The sequence below is a fragment of the Colletotrichum fioriniae genome, assembly GCF_027942845.1.
Source record: "Colletotrichum fioriniae strain IMI 355084 chromosome Unknown scaffold_10, whole genome shotgun sequence".
NCBI lineage: Eukaryota > Fungi > Ascomycota > Sordariomycetes > Glomerellales > Glomerellaceae > Colletotrichum > Colletotrichum fioriniae.
In genome coordinates this window covers 717777-731791 of record NW_027076846.1, presented here as the reverse complement: position 1 = coordinate 731791, position 14015 = coordinate 717777, and the positions used below count along the sequence as shown (strand labels likewise).

Sequence of the window (14015 nt, the reverse complement as noted above, 5' to 3'; positions counted from 1 at the left end):
GCCTGAAGGCAGATCTAGATGTATGACACTATATCCAACGAAATGTCAAGCCTTGGCAGTACAGCGTATATGCTGGCGCAAGGGGAAGCGTCTCATATTGACAATACTTTTTTACTTCAGGCCACAGCCACTTTGTGGTGTGAGCTTGACTGTCTCACGAACACTAGGTCCCGCACTCGATCCACTGAGCGAAAAACGTCATCTAAAGTTGTTTCTTGGGGGCTGCTTTGCAGGAGACGGGCAGACTTGTGGATATAGCACCTGAAGTTATTGGGCAGCGGAAACGGGGATTTTGAGACGGATTCTTCGGCTCGCACTTAGATGCCCCGGTAAGAAGCAATTAAACATTGTCCAGTGGCATGGTCTTCTGGGCAGATTAGTAGACTTTATTTAGTGGGCTCATGAACGATCCTCTCTCCCCCGCCTTTTGACTCAATACTTCGCTGCCTCTGCCGACACTATGCAGATTCTCGTAGAATTTTCTGTCACCTCCTGCAACTCACAATGCCAAATGTCACATTCGGAGTGCGATGATTGATAGCCATGGCGTGTGCTCAAACGCTACTCTTCCTTTTTAGGGGGAAGGCAAATGTGGAGAGAGCTGGTCCTGACAAGAAAATGTCGAATTAGTCCGTCTTGGCACGCTACATCCCCCCTCAACCGGCAGATACGAGCTCGATTCGTGACCACTGCAGGGGGCTTCAAGTACCTACTTTAGTGGCTGCTCGCCCAGTGCCAAGCGACGTTGAGATTGGGTTCAAGGTGAAGAACCAAGTCTAGCCTGAGCCTGCTCTAGTGAGAATTTCAGGCAAGCCTTTACGATCTTCCTGGGCCATCAGGTGACCATAATGATTCGGCATTCGGCCAAAACTGGACCGATCTAGGATCCGAGGGAACGAAAGAGTTTCTTGACCCTCAAGAAGCTGGCTGCTATGGAAATCCCGTTTCCACGGGAGCATAGACTATATCGTCGACTTGACATTCGTTATGTCTGAACTATGGCAAAAGAGTCTTGTTATTTAGGTAGGTGACAAAATCAAATCCATATCCATGCGCGTACTGCCTGCCAGTCCCCGTCTACCAGCCCCTGTCTCTGACTGTCGCGATGGGTATGAAAAGTAGGACTTGCAAATACCATGCTCAGGCTTTGATGTTTGACTTTCCCGGCTTGAAGTCTCCAAATTTCGCATTCATCGATCTCGTGAGGTACATCCACTTCGGTTTTTCTCACACTAATTATTCCCCATGGACATCTCCATCAACAATCATTTTCTTATGTTCGACATGCCGTTCGAAGTAGACTCCCGCCTCGATAAATTTACCCCACTCAATCTTGTTCTTTCCTGAAGTCCTTAGAGAGCACTGTGCATGTAGGCAGCTTTGGGGACCGCGTCCGAGCCAGGAGTGAACCCGCCAGGCTCGGCATATTCACACTCGCGCCGGAGGTAACTCCTTACTTGCAGAGTGCAGATCAAATGTTTGGCCGAGAGTACTGACTAACGGTGTCGACTATCCAGTCACCTGCTAGATAGCGTCAATACATGTGTGCGTATTTTCCTCAGGGGGAATCACGAGCAATATTTCTATACGCCCCTGTCTTCCTTATATCTGCCTCTGAATAATTTGGAAATAAAATCAAAGTCAGAGAGAGACTCGAGACGGATGTGCTGACGACTTTTAGTAGCTGATAGAATACTCTGAACCATACAAAATCCATTAAAGTCTAATCCGTCGTACCTTACCTGAAGAAGGCCGTCAAAGGTTACACTAGGGGCCTTGACAAGAATGCGACCGCCCAGAGCAGTAATATCGGAGAACTCTCCTCCAGTGACTTCGGCGTGAAATCTCTCTTTAGTCTCGGCGAAACGGTTCTTGGCATAATCCGCATCTTGGCTAGGGCTGAAGCCGTTGGCGACGAGCCCCTTTTCTGTCTTAATTGAGGATGCCAGAAGGGCAAAGTCGCACCTCCCACGGCACACGACGTGTGTACCTGATGCAAGATTCGACACATGCAGTGTTGAAGAGGGGGCATTTGCCTACGGGTGGAAAGTTTCGTCCAAAGATGTGGTGTGGATCTGCTCTGCCTGGAAGTAGGTGTTGTACTTCAGAAGGAGTTGGAGATGCCCGAAGCACTGCAATACACTGACAAGGCCGGCCGATGGGCATGGAAACAATATTTTTGGTGCAATGGTCCAGTCTCCAGACTGATTGCCGTTGATATGAGCTGACCGAGGGGTATGCAAGTAAAATTCAAAGGGGGCTCAATGTGCTGTGTCGCCGAACAGGATTCTCTCTTACGCTCTGGACCTGAGTTTCCTTTGGTACAGCAGAATATCCCTGTGCGGACAAATGAAGGTCTACGCCATGTCCTTGCTACATGTGGATACCGGATATAGCATGAAAGCCTCTTGAAGAAAGTGACGGTCTGTTTTATTGATGCTTGGTGCATTCAGAATTCAAGAATTCAAAGAAACGGATGCCCTCTGTAATCGATTACTTCTAGTCCCTGCTCTTATCTCAAACTACCTTAATGGGCTACGTTTTCATGCTTCCCTGATGGCCGATTTATTGCTGCTTTACGTTGCGAAATAGGAAACTTTTGTGCGAGGGCCATCTATGATAGGAATATGTATGTTGTTGAACTCGTTGGTGGGATAGAACTACACATACAGACCGCCAGCGACAACTCGGAAGGTTCACAAGAATTAGCAGCAGAGAGACAGAGTGGCACAATATTCAACATCCAAGTATTTCGACTCAGGTCTTTTCTAGCTATTATGCGAGAGAAAAAGAGCAGCACCTCACTATCCCTCAGTAATAATGCCAGACTTGTTAGTTGTCGTCTAACAAGTGACTTTTGTGACTTGCTTGCAACAAGGCTCAAGTCATGGTCTTGCGTGTCAATCTCATTAGTGGGCCAGTTACTGAGCTGATTCTCACCACGGACATCAGAGACTCCAAGACATTAAACATTCTGGCCTTCATGTTATTTTTGAATGGCCAGATTAGGAACCGAAAACCCCAGGCGCCTCACTTGACCCTCGAGCTAATTAATGCTGTGGCGAGGCGTCTCGCTATGCTCCAAGCCCAAACTGTGCATTTGACGGCTTGCGTCCATATCATCTCTGTTTAGGCTCCAGTGCGTGAAGTGCTTCATCAGAATTCAGAATCTGACGATGGGCCACGCAAAAGTGGCTCTGTGCTCTCTACGCTTCCGCCATGCAAGACAAGTCCTGGTGTAAAATGTGCGTGCCTCGATTATAATCGAGAGCATCGAACGAAAAAGAACCGGTGCTCAACATGATGCCTGTAAATAATCACTCTGTTCTTCGTGAAGGGTTAGAAATGCGATATTAAATGGCAATGTTCGGTGTATCACATGGCTAAAGAGCATCCCACCCAATTCGCGGAACACGAAAAGGTCAGAGCACACTTTATCAAGCCTTTCATCGCTTCAGCAACAAGTCTATACGGGATTTGTAGTATATTTTACTATACTAGAATGATTCATTTGTACCGCTCTCCTTTCCAAATAGTCCCATGTCGACGGCTGCCAGCGTCGACTTGCGAACAGGCCCCGCTTGGGATCTGTGTAAAATACGCAATATCAGGACTTCTTAAAGCTTACGGCGACCGATTTTCTAATCCAGTAGACGACTTTGTGATTCTTCACGCAGCCCTCACTGGTGCACTTGTCTAGAAGATCATGCCAAGTTCCTGGAATATCCGGCTGTGGTGTCTCATCACAAGCTGATGCAAGCTTTGAACACTACTTTATTCTGGGCTTTCTGGTATGGCTGGTTTCTTATTGCAAGTATGCGCGCAATGTTTACAAAGATGTACAGAATTCTTGTTCGATTGGTCGATGAAACCTATCAACTCGGCAAGTTTCTGGGAGATCTGGGTTGAGAAAGAGTACATTCGACTTGATTGAAGCATCTTTGAAGCCTAGACTTCATTGGCCTCAGATGCGGACTCATGATGAAAGCTAGGTTGTACTGGGAAGAGACTTTTCAAACAATCAATTGCATTCAAACCAACTGAGACCGTGGTATTCATCTCTTGGCTTTGGGACATATCCCGTTCGTTGCTGCTTGTGACTTTGCGAATAATAGTGACTTTCTAGGCCACTGATCATTGCATTTAGGGTCACTGAACTTGTTCAGCTTGCGAAACAACGCCTACAGTCCACGCTGATTTCCGTTCAAGCAATTAAAAACAATCAAAGTGTCTAATCTTCTTTGCAATCTAGTCAACTTTGTAGTTTCGTCAACCAACATCTCTAAGCATTCCATCTTTTGGCAAGAGTGGTTATTCTTTCCTGTTTCATCTGTGGAGCGGCAGGGCGTACCGAGATTGGGCACGATCTCGGCGCTGACATTGGCCGACCGAGCACAACGGGCTCTGTGCTCCAACTCCCCCCCTCTGGAATGTACAACGTGGTCCCAATTAAATGGGACACACCGCAACTTCAAACACCCAGCTAGGCCCCCAACTCAACCGCAAGCTAAGCCTCCAGCTCACATGTGAGATTTCAGCCTCAATGCGCCATCCCTAACGCCCTGCCGCCCTTCCAATAGACTCCAAAGACGACCAACGTATCAATACTCCGAGGAGGGATATTTGAGGGCACACTCAGAGACGCCCATAATGCCCTCCATCCTCGCCACGGCGATCCAGTCTTCGTTACTCAAGGGCACCGCAAACTTCACGGCACAGATCGTCAACCAGCACAGGCAGGCCGGCGGCAGCGCCGGGGCCCCGCTCGACGTCCGTCGCGTCCTCGAGTTCGCGACCTTTGGCTTCATCCAGGGCCACATCAACTACTGGTGGCAACACTTTCTCGAAGACCAGTTTCCCAACTCGGCGTCGTCGGCCCGCGGCAGGGGAAGGAAGGCGTCCATAGTTGAGCCCAAGATCGAGAAGCCCGAGAAACCCGAGAAGGCGCCGCCCAAGAACTACTTCAATGTCGCCCGCAAGGTCCTCGTCGACCAGACTGTCGGCCTTTTCATGATGAACTCGGCCTTTCTTCTCATCACATCGGCCCTGCGCTTTGGATTCTCCCCCATCGTCTACCAGATCTGGAGTGAGAGGATATTCGACCTGATCAAGGCCGCCTGGAAATTTTGGCCTCTGGTGGCTATGCTCAACTTTGCTCTCGTGCCCGTGGGGTATCGAGCGCTGGTGGGCATGTGTGTTGGATTTATTTGGAACATGTTTCTCACGTTTTTCCTTTTGTAATTTGCATGCCGGAAGGCCTTTCATTCTTTCTCTTTGTGCACATCATGGGTTGCATCAAAAAGCATGGAGTTTTTTTATCGGGTTCGAAATGGTTGATCCATGTATTCTTGCCTGCCACCTAGCTAGTCTTGGGGAAAAGACGGGTCGCACGGGGCAATTCTCGTCATAATCAATTGACTGCTCACAGCTCATCATGGACGGCTTGCTCAGCCGCCTTTCCGGCTGAAGACTTTTCATCCCCTGTCTTAGGTCCGAGTATAGTGAAAATGACCCGGCGATAGGAAATCAGTGTACCATCAGAGACCTCAAGGATGAGGTGCATATGCTTGTCGTCATTCGGGTGACGATTTCTGCCTGAAGCACGGAGGACCTCCTCTGAAGGCATTGTGACTGTGATAATGGGAGCGTTGGTGTCACTCAGCTCCAATCTGCCGACGTCTCTTCCCGGATTGTTGTTGTTTGATGATGGCTCCAGGTACTGCCACCACTTGTACGTCAACTCTCCTCCATCTGGGTCGCAAGACTCTCGTGCATCGAGCCCAATGACGTCCTTCTCTTTGACAACCATCTTTACGACCTTACGAGACGTGTCTCCATTCAAAACCACGACTGGGGCATGCTGAGTATCACCGAATTCAGGACTGGCGGACCACTTGATACGGGCAGCAAAGTCGTTCTGAAACGCCTCCCGCCATCTCCACACGGTCGCCTGCGAACTCATGATCATCCTTCCCGATGCCCCTTTCAGGACATCCACCGTATCCGCGTAATGACCCTCACCGTAGGTAACGGGTCCATACCGGCCGCCCCAAGATCCCCATTCCGGATATTCGGGGTCGGAGAGCCCGTTGGGTATCAGGTAGAGAAGCGAAGGTGTATCGCCCTCGACAATGAAATCAGCGTCAGGATACTTCGCCCCCAAGGGTCCGACACTCTGGATATTCTGCTTGATCCAATCTGGCGATATGACCTCCTGGTTCGAGAAGCTCGGAAAGTTGTAATACTCCTCGCCCGAGATGCCGCCCCACGCAGCAACGGCATACCGGTTGAAGTGATGGACACTAGCAATGTAAAAGAGTTGCGGCCAGTTTCGACGGATCCACGTGCCGGTATTGTCCTGATCGGAAATCGTATAGACGCGGAGCTTGGAGACGAAGGTTTCGATCTCGGATTGCGATCTCGTCGCGTTGACGTGCCAAAGCGCCTGCGCCAGAACGGACGCCCCTCCCCATACCGGGACCCAGAGCGGCCCGTCCGAGGCGTCGACTGCCTTTACAAGCCTGTCGGAGCCCTCGCTGTCCTTTCCTTCGCCGACGCCGTCCATACCGTAGACCGGCAAGCCGGAGGCAATTAGACCTTTGAGATAGGATACTTCAGGCCAGCCGAGAGTATGTTTCTTCAGGTTTGGCAGTGCTTCGCCGTATGCGTCGACAATATCGTGCATTTGGTCTGGGCGGGTGGTGTCATTTAGCCAGACACTCGTCGTCGCCACCAGACCTTCAATTTGGAGCTCATTGGCGTAGACCAGAAGTCGCACGAGCGATTGCGCATCATCGGGCTCGTTGGCGATGTCGCTCAGGAGGAATACGCGGGGCTTTTCGGGGGTTGAGGGCGTGCATTGTGAAGCGAGAGATGGTACGATGCAATAAAAGAGCAAGGCAGCTCTTGCAAAGGGCGATGGACAATGCATTGTGAAACAATAACAACAAAGCCTAAATGATTGAATAACTTCAAGATCCTCGATTACTTAGCTTTCTGTGAGGGGAGGTATTTGTGGTGTTTCGCAAGCCTGAAGCTAGAGTCAGCTGCGACGCTTCTGATTGCCTTGTTAGGAATGAACAAAAATGGGTCAAGAGCCGCCAACCTGAACACTGCGTCAGTCAAGCACTCTCGGACTTCTATCCGTGTGTTGAACACCAATATCGTCCGAGTCCATGATGTCTTCCTGAAGACCAAATAAGTCTGAGTTAGAAAACAAGTTAAACAAACATCATCGCGACAGCCACTAACGCTTGGCTTGTTTGCAAGGGAACCGGTTGAATAGACATGCAACTCTAAATAATCGCTTAGCGCTTCCATGATTCTGCCTGATAAGACCGCCTTCCTCCTACAGTTATACCGCGACTCTTCAGCATCTCATACAAGAAGTTTCCATCATCTCAATTGCCGGCAGAAGTTGCTGGAGAAATCACCAAGGCATTTTAGAGCAGACCTTCTACTGTGGCATATCCTTCACAGCAGATTTCCAGGCTGAGCGGCTCGATACACGCTTCCATAAGTCTTCAACATTTGGTCCAGCGGCAACTTCTTCGTACAAACCGAGTAACTTGATGTAAGGCATCCAGGTGAAGACATAGACATCACCAAGGCTAAGGTGCTGTTTCACGGTTAGAAGAGGCTTCCCACCTGGCAACGTTGTCCGAATAGCAAAAGGTGCAGATGATCTTACATTTCCAGCCAGGTAAGTGCTGGAGCCCAGGAAGTCTTCGTAATAGTCAAGAGCAGTCTTGAACATTGCAGTTGCCTTCTACACTTCAAGAGGATTGGCGGGTTCATAAGGGCTTAAGTAGGTCGCGTCGTCAGTATAGAGTCTCTACTCATTAGGCGAGCAGTTCGGCCTTACTCCTTCCACAGCTTCTCGTTGCACAATGTCTTGACGGATGGATCGAAGTACGAGTAGTCAATACTGAGAGCCTTCTCAAAGCTCCCAATCTTTACCGGATCACCGCTCACGACGGCATCAAGCGAGCTAGAGGGACCGCCAAACTTGGTGACGAGGTAGCGGCAGATGGCTCGGGATTCGAAGAGTTGGATATCTCCATGAAGAATAACGGGTATGCGGCCAAGGGGGTGTTGTTCCTGAATGTAGGCGGGATCCTGGTGCAGAATGTCAGAACCTCTATTTCATGCATGAAGATGTGTGGATAAACATTCAGCAGGCAACAGCTAGGAACCTTCATGTTCTGATCTCCCTTCATGAGGTTAACTTGAGTCAAGTTGTACTTGATCCCAAGTTCGTTGAGAGCGATCAGCACTCTGTGAGTACAGGATGATGTAACGGAGCCCCAAAGCTTGATCCACATTGTTGAGTGTTGAACGCTGAATATAATGATGGCTAAATGAAAGAGAAGATTGAATATCCTTTGCTTCTGAGGCAATGAATTTCGGAGGATGGATAACTCTCCGATGAAGAGATACACTACCCAGAACATGGCGACTCGAAGCCTTTTATTCCACAACCGAACAGAACTCATTGAATTGCAATCCTGCCGATAGTACGAATTTGTCAAGGTTAGTAACTGACGGTAAGTTTTGAACCGTCACTTTGCTCCCCAATCGAGTGCGATGGCCTCCAGACTACCTTTGCAACTTCCAATGCCCTTGACATCTATTGGGGCTAAATAATTGATCACATCGCTGGCCAGCTAGTTTCACGCTTTGCGATTCGCTAGAAATGGAGCAACTCTCTGGAGTCGTGATGCGACTGAGGGTGGAGGTGTAACTGCTCGGAGGAACGTGCATATTGGTGTCCGTGACTGACCGGCTACGCATTCGGAGATTTATAAGCCTCCTGCTGCAAGATATGATCAAACACATGTGTAGTTACAGACTTTTGATTCCTAAGCACTGATAGTTCGGATTTGTTCGATGGCTATTGGGAGCGTAACAGGCCGGTGGCGGCTGTTATCGATTTGCACCGTAGGGCGGACTACGGGAAATAATATGATGGAAAGGCCGAATTGCTGGCGGCGATGATTTATTAAAGGTATATGCAAAGGAGTCATCGAAGATCTCTCTGCATGTATGATTGTGGCAACCTGAATACGCTTGTCAGTAAGGCTGGAACCAGCGAATTGTCTAGTAATTGCATTGTTTCATATCCTACCTCTCTCAAAAGCCAGCTGTAAAACGATAAACACAACGCCATCTCAAGTTCTCACATTGGAAAGATCCCAATCAGTTTCCATCCAGGATTAAAAAACTTAAATTTCATCATCATCCAAACTTATCGCTGTCTCGAGGACCTTAAGAATCCGTACTCTGCAAGGCATATTGTTATATTGTAAGTTGGTCTAACAAAACGAAGTAGCACTTGCATAGGTTATCAATAGTCAGACTTTCATGTTTCGCCAAGACATCTGTACCTACTAAAAGGAAAAACGATGCCTAGGAAGTTATCATCAAGGAGTCTGAGCATAAAGAATGGATAGATCTTTTGAGACTCAACTCATACTTCCAGAGCACCTATGTCACTACCGCGAGAGCTTGCACATCTAAAATTAGCTTGGCGAGTCACGTTTCTTGTGTTACTTGGACCGGGCCAGGTAAATGTGGCTGAGGAAGCCTTAGGTAATGCGCCGGCTGAGCTGTCACAACAGAATGCTCGGCTTAGACCCGCCTTCGGCCCTCCCCCAATCGAAGCCAATAACGGGGAAAGGGGGTCACGACTCGCCAAGAGATTCGCTCGGCTGGATCCGAACCATCACCGCCTTGATCTGCAGGCAAGGGGCTCCATGCCAACAATGCCCGCGAAAATAGCCGCTGTATTCTGGTCAAAACCCAAGTTGATGGAAGTCCCAATTTTCCTGTTAGAGTTTTGGGGTGTTCATTAAACCCTAAGAGGGCGTCTGGAAGAGTGATACCCTGGATTCTGTCGGCTTTAGCCGGAATGACCTAGAAAGTGAGTACTTTACCAGCCCCTATCCCACCTGATTGCTGACGGAAAAATGTTTGCCGTCCGTTACTTCCGGTGTACGAGATATCGAAAACGCTTGTACGGCCATTTCAATCTTCGGGACTAGGACGGCAAGGCTTGTGCAGGTAATTTGCAGAGCTGTCGTACGATCGACTCACAAATCCTGAACTCAGACCTTGAAGCGAGGTCGTTTGATACGGGATCAAGGAATCAAGCGGGAACTCCACATGGCAGTTCGGAACAGAATTCACGAGCACTCTGTCTTGATTGCTGTTTAATCCGGCTCTAGTAGTCGAGAAACACTGTCGTATTGCTTCTCGTGCGTGAAAGTGTCTGGAATCTGTGGTGACAGATGCTAACTCTTAGTTTAGGTTCACAATTAGGGCAAGCGGTAGCGGTTGAACAATACTTTGATGCATTATCTTTTACACTATGTGTGTGCAGTCTCGACCCTAGTATGACGCGACAGAATTGTTCAGAACAAGTTTCACAGTATACCCCCGCCCAAACTCCAGTCCGATGCGAATTTTATGTCCTCTAAACCCCGGCCCAAATCATTAGACATTATCGATATGTGCTCCTCAATCGCGCTGTATCGTCACGGTTTTGGTCTGTAGAATCGCCTTGTCGCTCATGTCGTCGGCGCTCTCCCTCCCACCGGCGACTACTACGGACGAGAAGCCGGGGTCTTCTTCGTTCGCCCTCTTGCGATCGGAGTGGAAGGTATGCATTTCGTTCTCGTCCGGAAATTGTTCGTATTGTTTTCTTTGTCGACTTTTCATGGCATTCGTTGATCTTTGATGCGCGTATGACATTCGATAACCGCCGACTGCGTAAGATGATGGGTTCGTCGAAGAGCCCATGAGCTTTGGCGCGAAATGCTTGAAGAACTTTCGTAGGGTGGGCATCGAGCCGCAAATCACAAAAAGGTTGGCTTCAACGAAACTGTCCAGAGCAGGGGTTAGAACAATGAAGATGCAAACAGTGATCAAGAGCACTTACGTCCAGATATTCGCAGGGGCAGCATCCCATGACGGATCTACGCTGACGAGCAGTGGGGGCAGGTAGGTCAATCTGACGATGGAAGTAGCGACAGTCCTTCCCATGGAGTCAGTCCGAAATCCCTGGCCTTTGATAGATAGGAGTCACATACATTGATCCAATGGCAAAGATGATAACGGCGCCGATCTTTGATGCCATCTTCATGCGAAGGCTGAAGATCATAGGCATCGGCAGAATGAACAACATGACATCGGTGATGATGTTAGAGACAGCCGTAGCCATGTAAAGAATGCCAACGTCGAGGCACTTTCCGCCGGTGATAGTGAAGTCGAACGCTTTCCTGACGGGGTTGCAGTGGAACAGCATCAGGATAGTGATGCATGCTGTGTACAGCGAGACGACCGCGATACCCGTCCATACTGCTACCCTAAACCACTTCTGCGGAGAGAGGTGAAGATAAAATGTCAAAAGAGACAATTTGGTAAAGCCATTGCACAGCATGAAGACCGGAGCTGTGACGTAGGTTGTCTTTACCACGTCAGTATAACATGGCAATTGGGGATTTCTGCGACAGACTCACGATAGAGTAGCGCACGAATCTTGACATTGGCATCTCCCAAGCATGGGCGCACATGCCACCTTCAGCAATAGAAGCTGCAGCACTCTGGTCAGCTTCAAGTGACCTGCAGCATGCAAGATGGGTCAGACATACCAACAAGCATTGCTTGAGTGACTACGGAGGCACCCTGAGGGAAGGAAGGTTAGGCAATGATCTGGTAGCCAAGGAGCTGAGCAGCGATCAGTGGATCGTCGAGTCGAACTTACCCATCCCAGAAACATGAAAGCTTTCGATAGTCAGTATTTGGCGAAATAGTAGGTCGATCAACAAAGGTAAAACTCACCATCGTCAACTTGTAGCCCTTTGGAAAGGAACAATTTGGTGTAAAATCTTTGGCACAGGGCGATGAAGGCAATTGTACCACCAACACCAAAGAGCAAGTAATGCTCCAGCACCTTTTGCTGCCTCGGGTGGTCAAAGTCGACCGTGACGCCCGGCGGGGCTGGGATCACAGAGACTTCTGACATGATGCCAATAGAATGGTACAGATTCGCAAGCAACCGAAATCTTGGATCTATTGAGAAAAAAAGAGCAGCATCCGATCTAGCGTATATACATGTTATCGTACTGAGTTCTGACGGAATTCACTCGCCATCCTCCGTGGCCACATTCGGGTGTACCGAGGGTGTAAAGGACCAGGGTTCAACGTAGAAAATTCGGGCCTCCCCCTTCGACGAAATTGCATGCTTCAAGCACCTTCTCCCACACTTTGTTTTCTCGAAGGGATGAACTCTGGACGATGCCGAGGAGGGAGCATGGATCACTCAAGGTCCCTTTGAGAACTCCTGGAGTCTTGCTAAGTGTGATCTCGCGCGACTCATGTAACTGGTCTCCATCTCAACGGTCATATATACTTACGAGGCCTATGCTTCAGCACCAGGATAGGCTTACTTTCTTGTAGTGCACTCTCGATTTTGTTAAAAGTATACTCGACGTACTCACTGCTCGAGATCTTGGCCTTGTTGTTGCGCAACAGAGTAGTTTCTCATTCGTGGGATCGCTGCCCTTCCAACATTAATAAGAGGCACAGTGTTTGCTGGACGATCCACGCCCCGATCGAGAAGTCTGGTCCGAACTCATAATAAGGTTCCGTTGTTGTAGAGTGTTCGAAGTTGTCTCTATGGGCTGGGATTCCTGGTCCAGCCCCGGTAGTTGGAGTGGTGCAGAAGAGGAGAATGACCAGTCACAGAGCGGGCCGCCGAAACTGGGGTCGACAAGGAGTCGGGGCAGCCCTGACAAAAGGACCGATGGCTCCAATCTCCAAGATAGAGGAACGTCATGCCCATTGGGTCCCAGCTGCCAGTTACCCTCGCTCTCGCAGCCCCCCATCATTGTGCTTGGGATCAAGGGTGGTGAAGACTAGAGAGATTTACAGAGTAGTCCACGGCCGAGCCTTCAGATCCTCCGCCCTTTCCGTCAGATCTTGGTCAAAGCTGATAGAACAAGACAACGGTCCCAACACACGTAATCGAATGGAACCCAGGGTGCGGCACAGAAAACATCCACTCCTTGCTGATACACGTACGGATCTAGAATCCATGCAAAAGCGGATTGTATTAGAAGGACCTTCGTCGTACGGGCGACATTTCCTCCTTTTCTAGAACGGGGAGTCGTAGAGCAGAGCTTCTGCTTCCTTGGAGGCGATCGTTATAATATACTTTGCATGCCCATTTTTGGCCTATAAAAACCGCCAACGGTTTCCGCGTTTGCCATGGATAGGGCAAGTAAATCTGCCCAAGCTTCACCAGCATGACTCGCTTTCCACAATTTGGAAAAAAGAAGAATAAGGAGGCGGCTGTTCAAAGATTCGGAGATGAGCTCTTTGAAGATGATGCTGTCGCAGAGGATTATCCCTCATCGACCAACAACTTGTTCGAGGTCGTTCAGTAACCGAGGCCCATAGGATGTAACTCTAGCCCTTGGCGAAGCAAACAATGTTTGTCGGAATCCTTGATAAAAGTCAAGACATTCCGCGGCAGAGCGGCAGAGCAGCATGCCATTGTTTGCTTTGATAAAAGTGGTTTTGTGGTCGATAGCGGAAAGTGAGTGTTGGTGTCCATCGACTTAGTATGCAACGGGGAGGCGGGCACGAGATGGGATCGAGCCAAGTTCACCGGCGTTGAATTGCTTACAGCCCTATTCCCTGTTGTCCGAGACAAGGAAGCCCATACTGCCAAGTCGGAAAGTCTTTATTTTGTCAGCGCTTATTGCCTAGCAGTTCTTGGTTCCGAAACCTCGAGGAAATCATCCCGGAGAACGTCGCACTGCATTCTGGACATGTTGTAGAAATGGGGGCGGAACAACGCTTTGCAGGTCAGCTCTCCGCCCCCAAGACACACTCGCGACAAAAATACCACGAGAATGAAGCTGTTGGCCCTAGGCATTTCGTCGATTTCCGTTCTCGTGGCTAATGTGACCTGATTCCAACACGCCTTGCCACAACTTCGTGGGATGCTG

At 49.2% G+C, this 14015-nt stretch overlaps 4 protein-coding genes across 4 annotated transcripts; 1 reads left to right on the top strand and 3 right to left on the bottom strand.

Annotated features, from left to right (window-relative positions):
- Positions 1 to 4650: 4650 nt before the first annotated feature.
- On the top strand, positions 4651 to 5241 carry N0V96_008248 (uncharacterized protein; the record flags this gene model as incomplete). The annotated part of the gene is made up of 1 exon (XM_053192787.1): positions 4651 to 5241. The coding sequence occupies one exon, from the start codon at positions 4651 to 4653 to the stop codon at positions 5239 to 5241; it is 591 nt and encodes a 196-aa protein (XP_053049727.1).
- A 181-nt stretch (positions 5242 to 5422) lies between these two features.
- On the bottom strand, positions 5423 to 7235 carry N0V96_008247 (uncharacterized protein; the record flags this gene model as incomplete). Its single annotated transcript, XM_053192788.2, has 2 exons — positions 5423 to 6905; positions 7231 to 7235. 2 exons carry the CDS (start codon positions 7233 to 7235, stop codon positions 5423 to 5425), a joined length of 1488 nt encoding a protein of 495 aa, XP_053049728.2.
- A 625-nt stretch (positions 7236 to 7860) lies between these two features.
- N0V96_008246 (uncharacterized protein) lies at positions 7861 to 8201 on the bottom strand (the record flags this gene model as incomplete). Its single annotated transcript, XM_053192789.2, has 2 exons — positions 7861 to 8118; positions 8196 to 8201. The coding sequence occupies 2 exons, from the start codon at positions 8199 to 8201 to the stop codon at positions 7861 to 7863; spliced, it is 264 nt and encodes an 87-aa protein (XP_053049729.2).
- Positions 8202 to 10518: 2317 nt separating this feature from the next.
- N0V96_008245 (uncharacterized protein) lies at positions 10519 to 11661 on the bottom strand (the record flags this gene model as incomplete). The annotated part of the gene is made up of 5 exons (XM_053192790.2): positions 10519 to 10882; positions 10940 to 11011; positions 11091 to 11377; positions 11520 to 11593; positions 11652 to 11661. 5 exons carry the CDS (start codon positions 11659 to 11661, stop codon positions 10519 to 10521), a joined length of 807 nt encoding a protein of 268 aa, XP_053049730.2.
- Positions 11662 to 14015: the final 2354 nt, after the last annotated feature.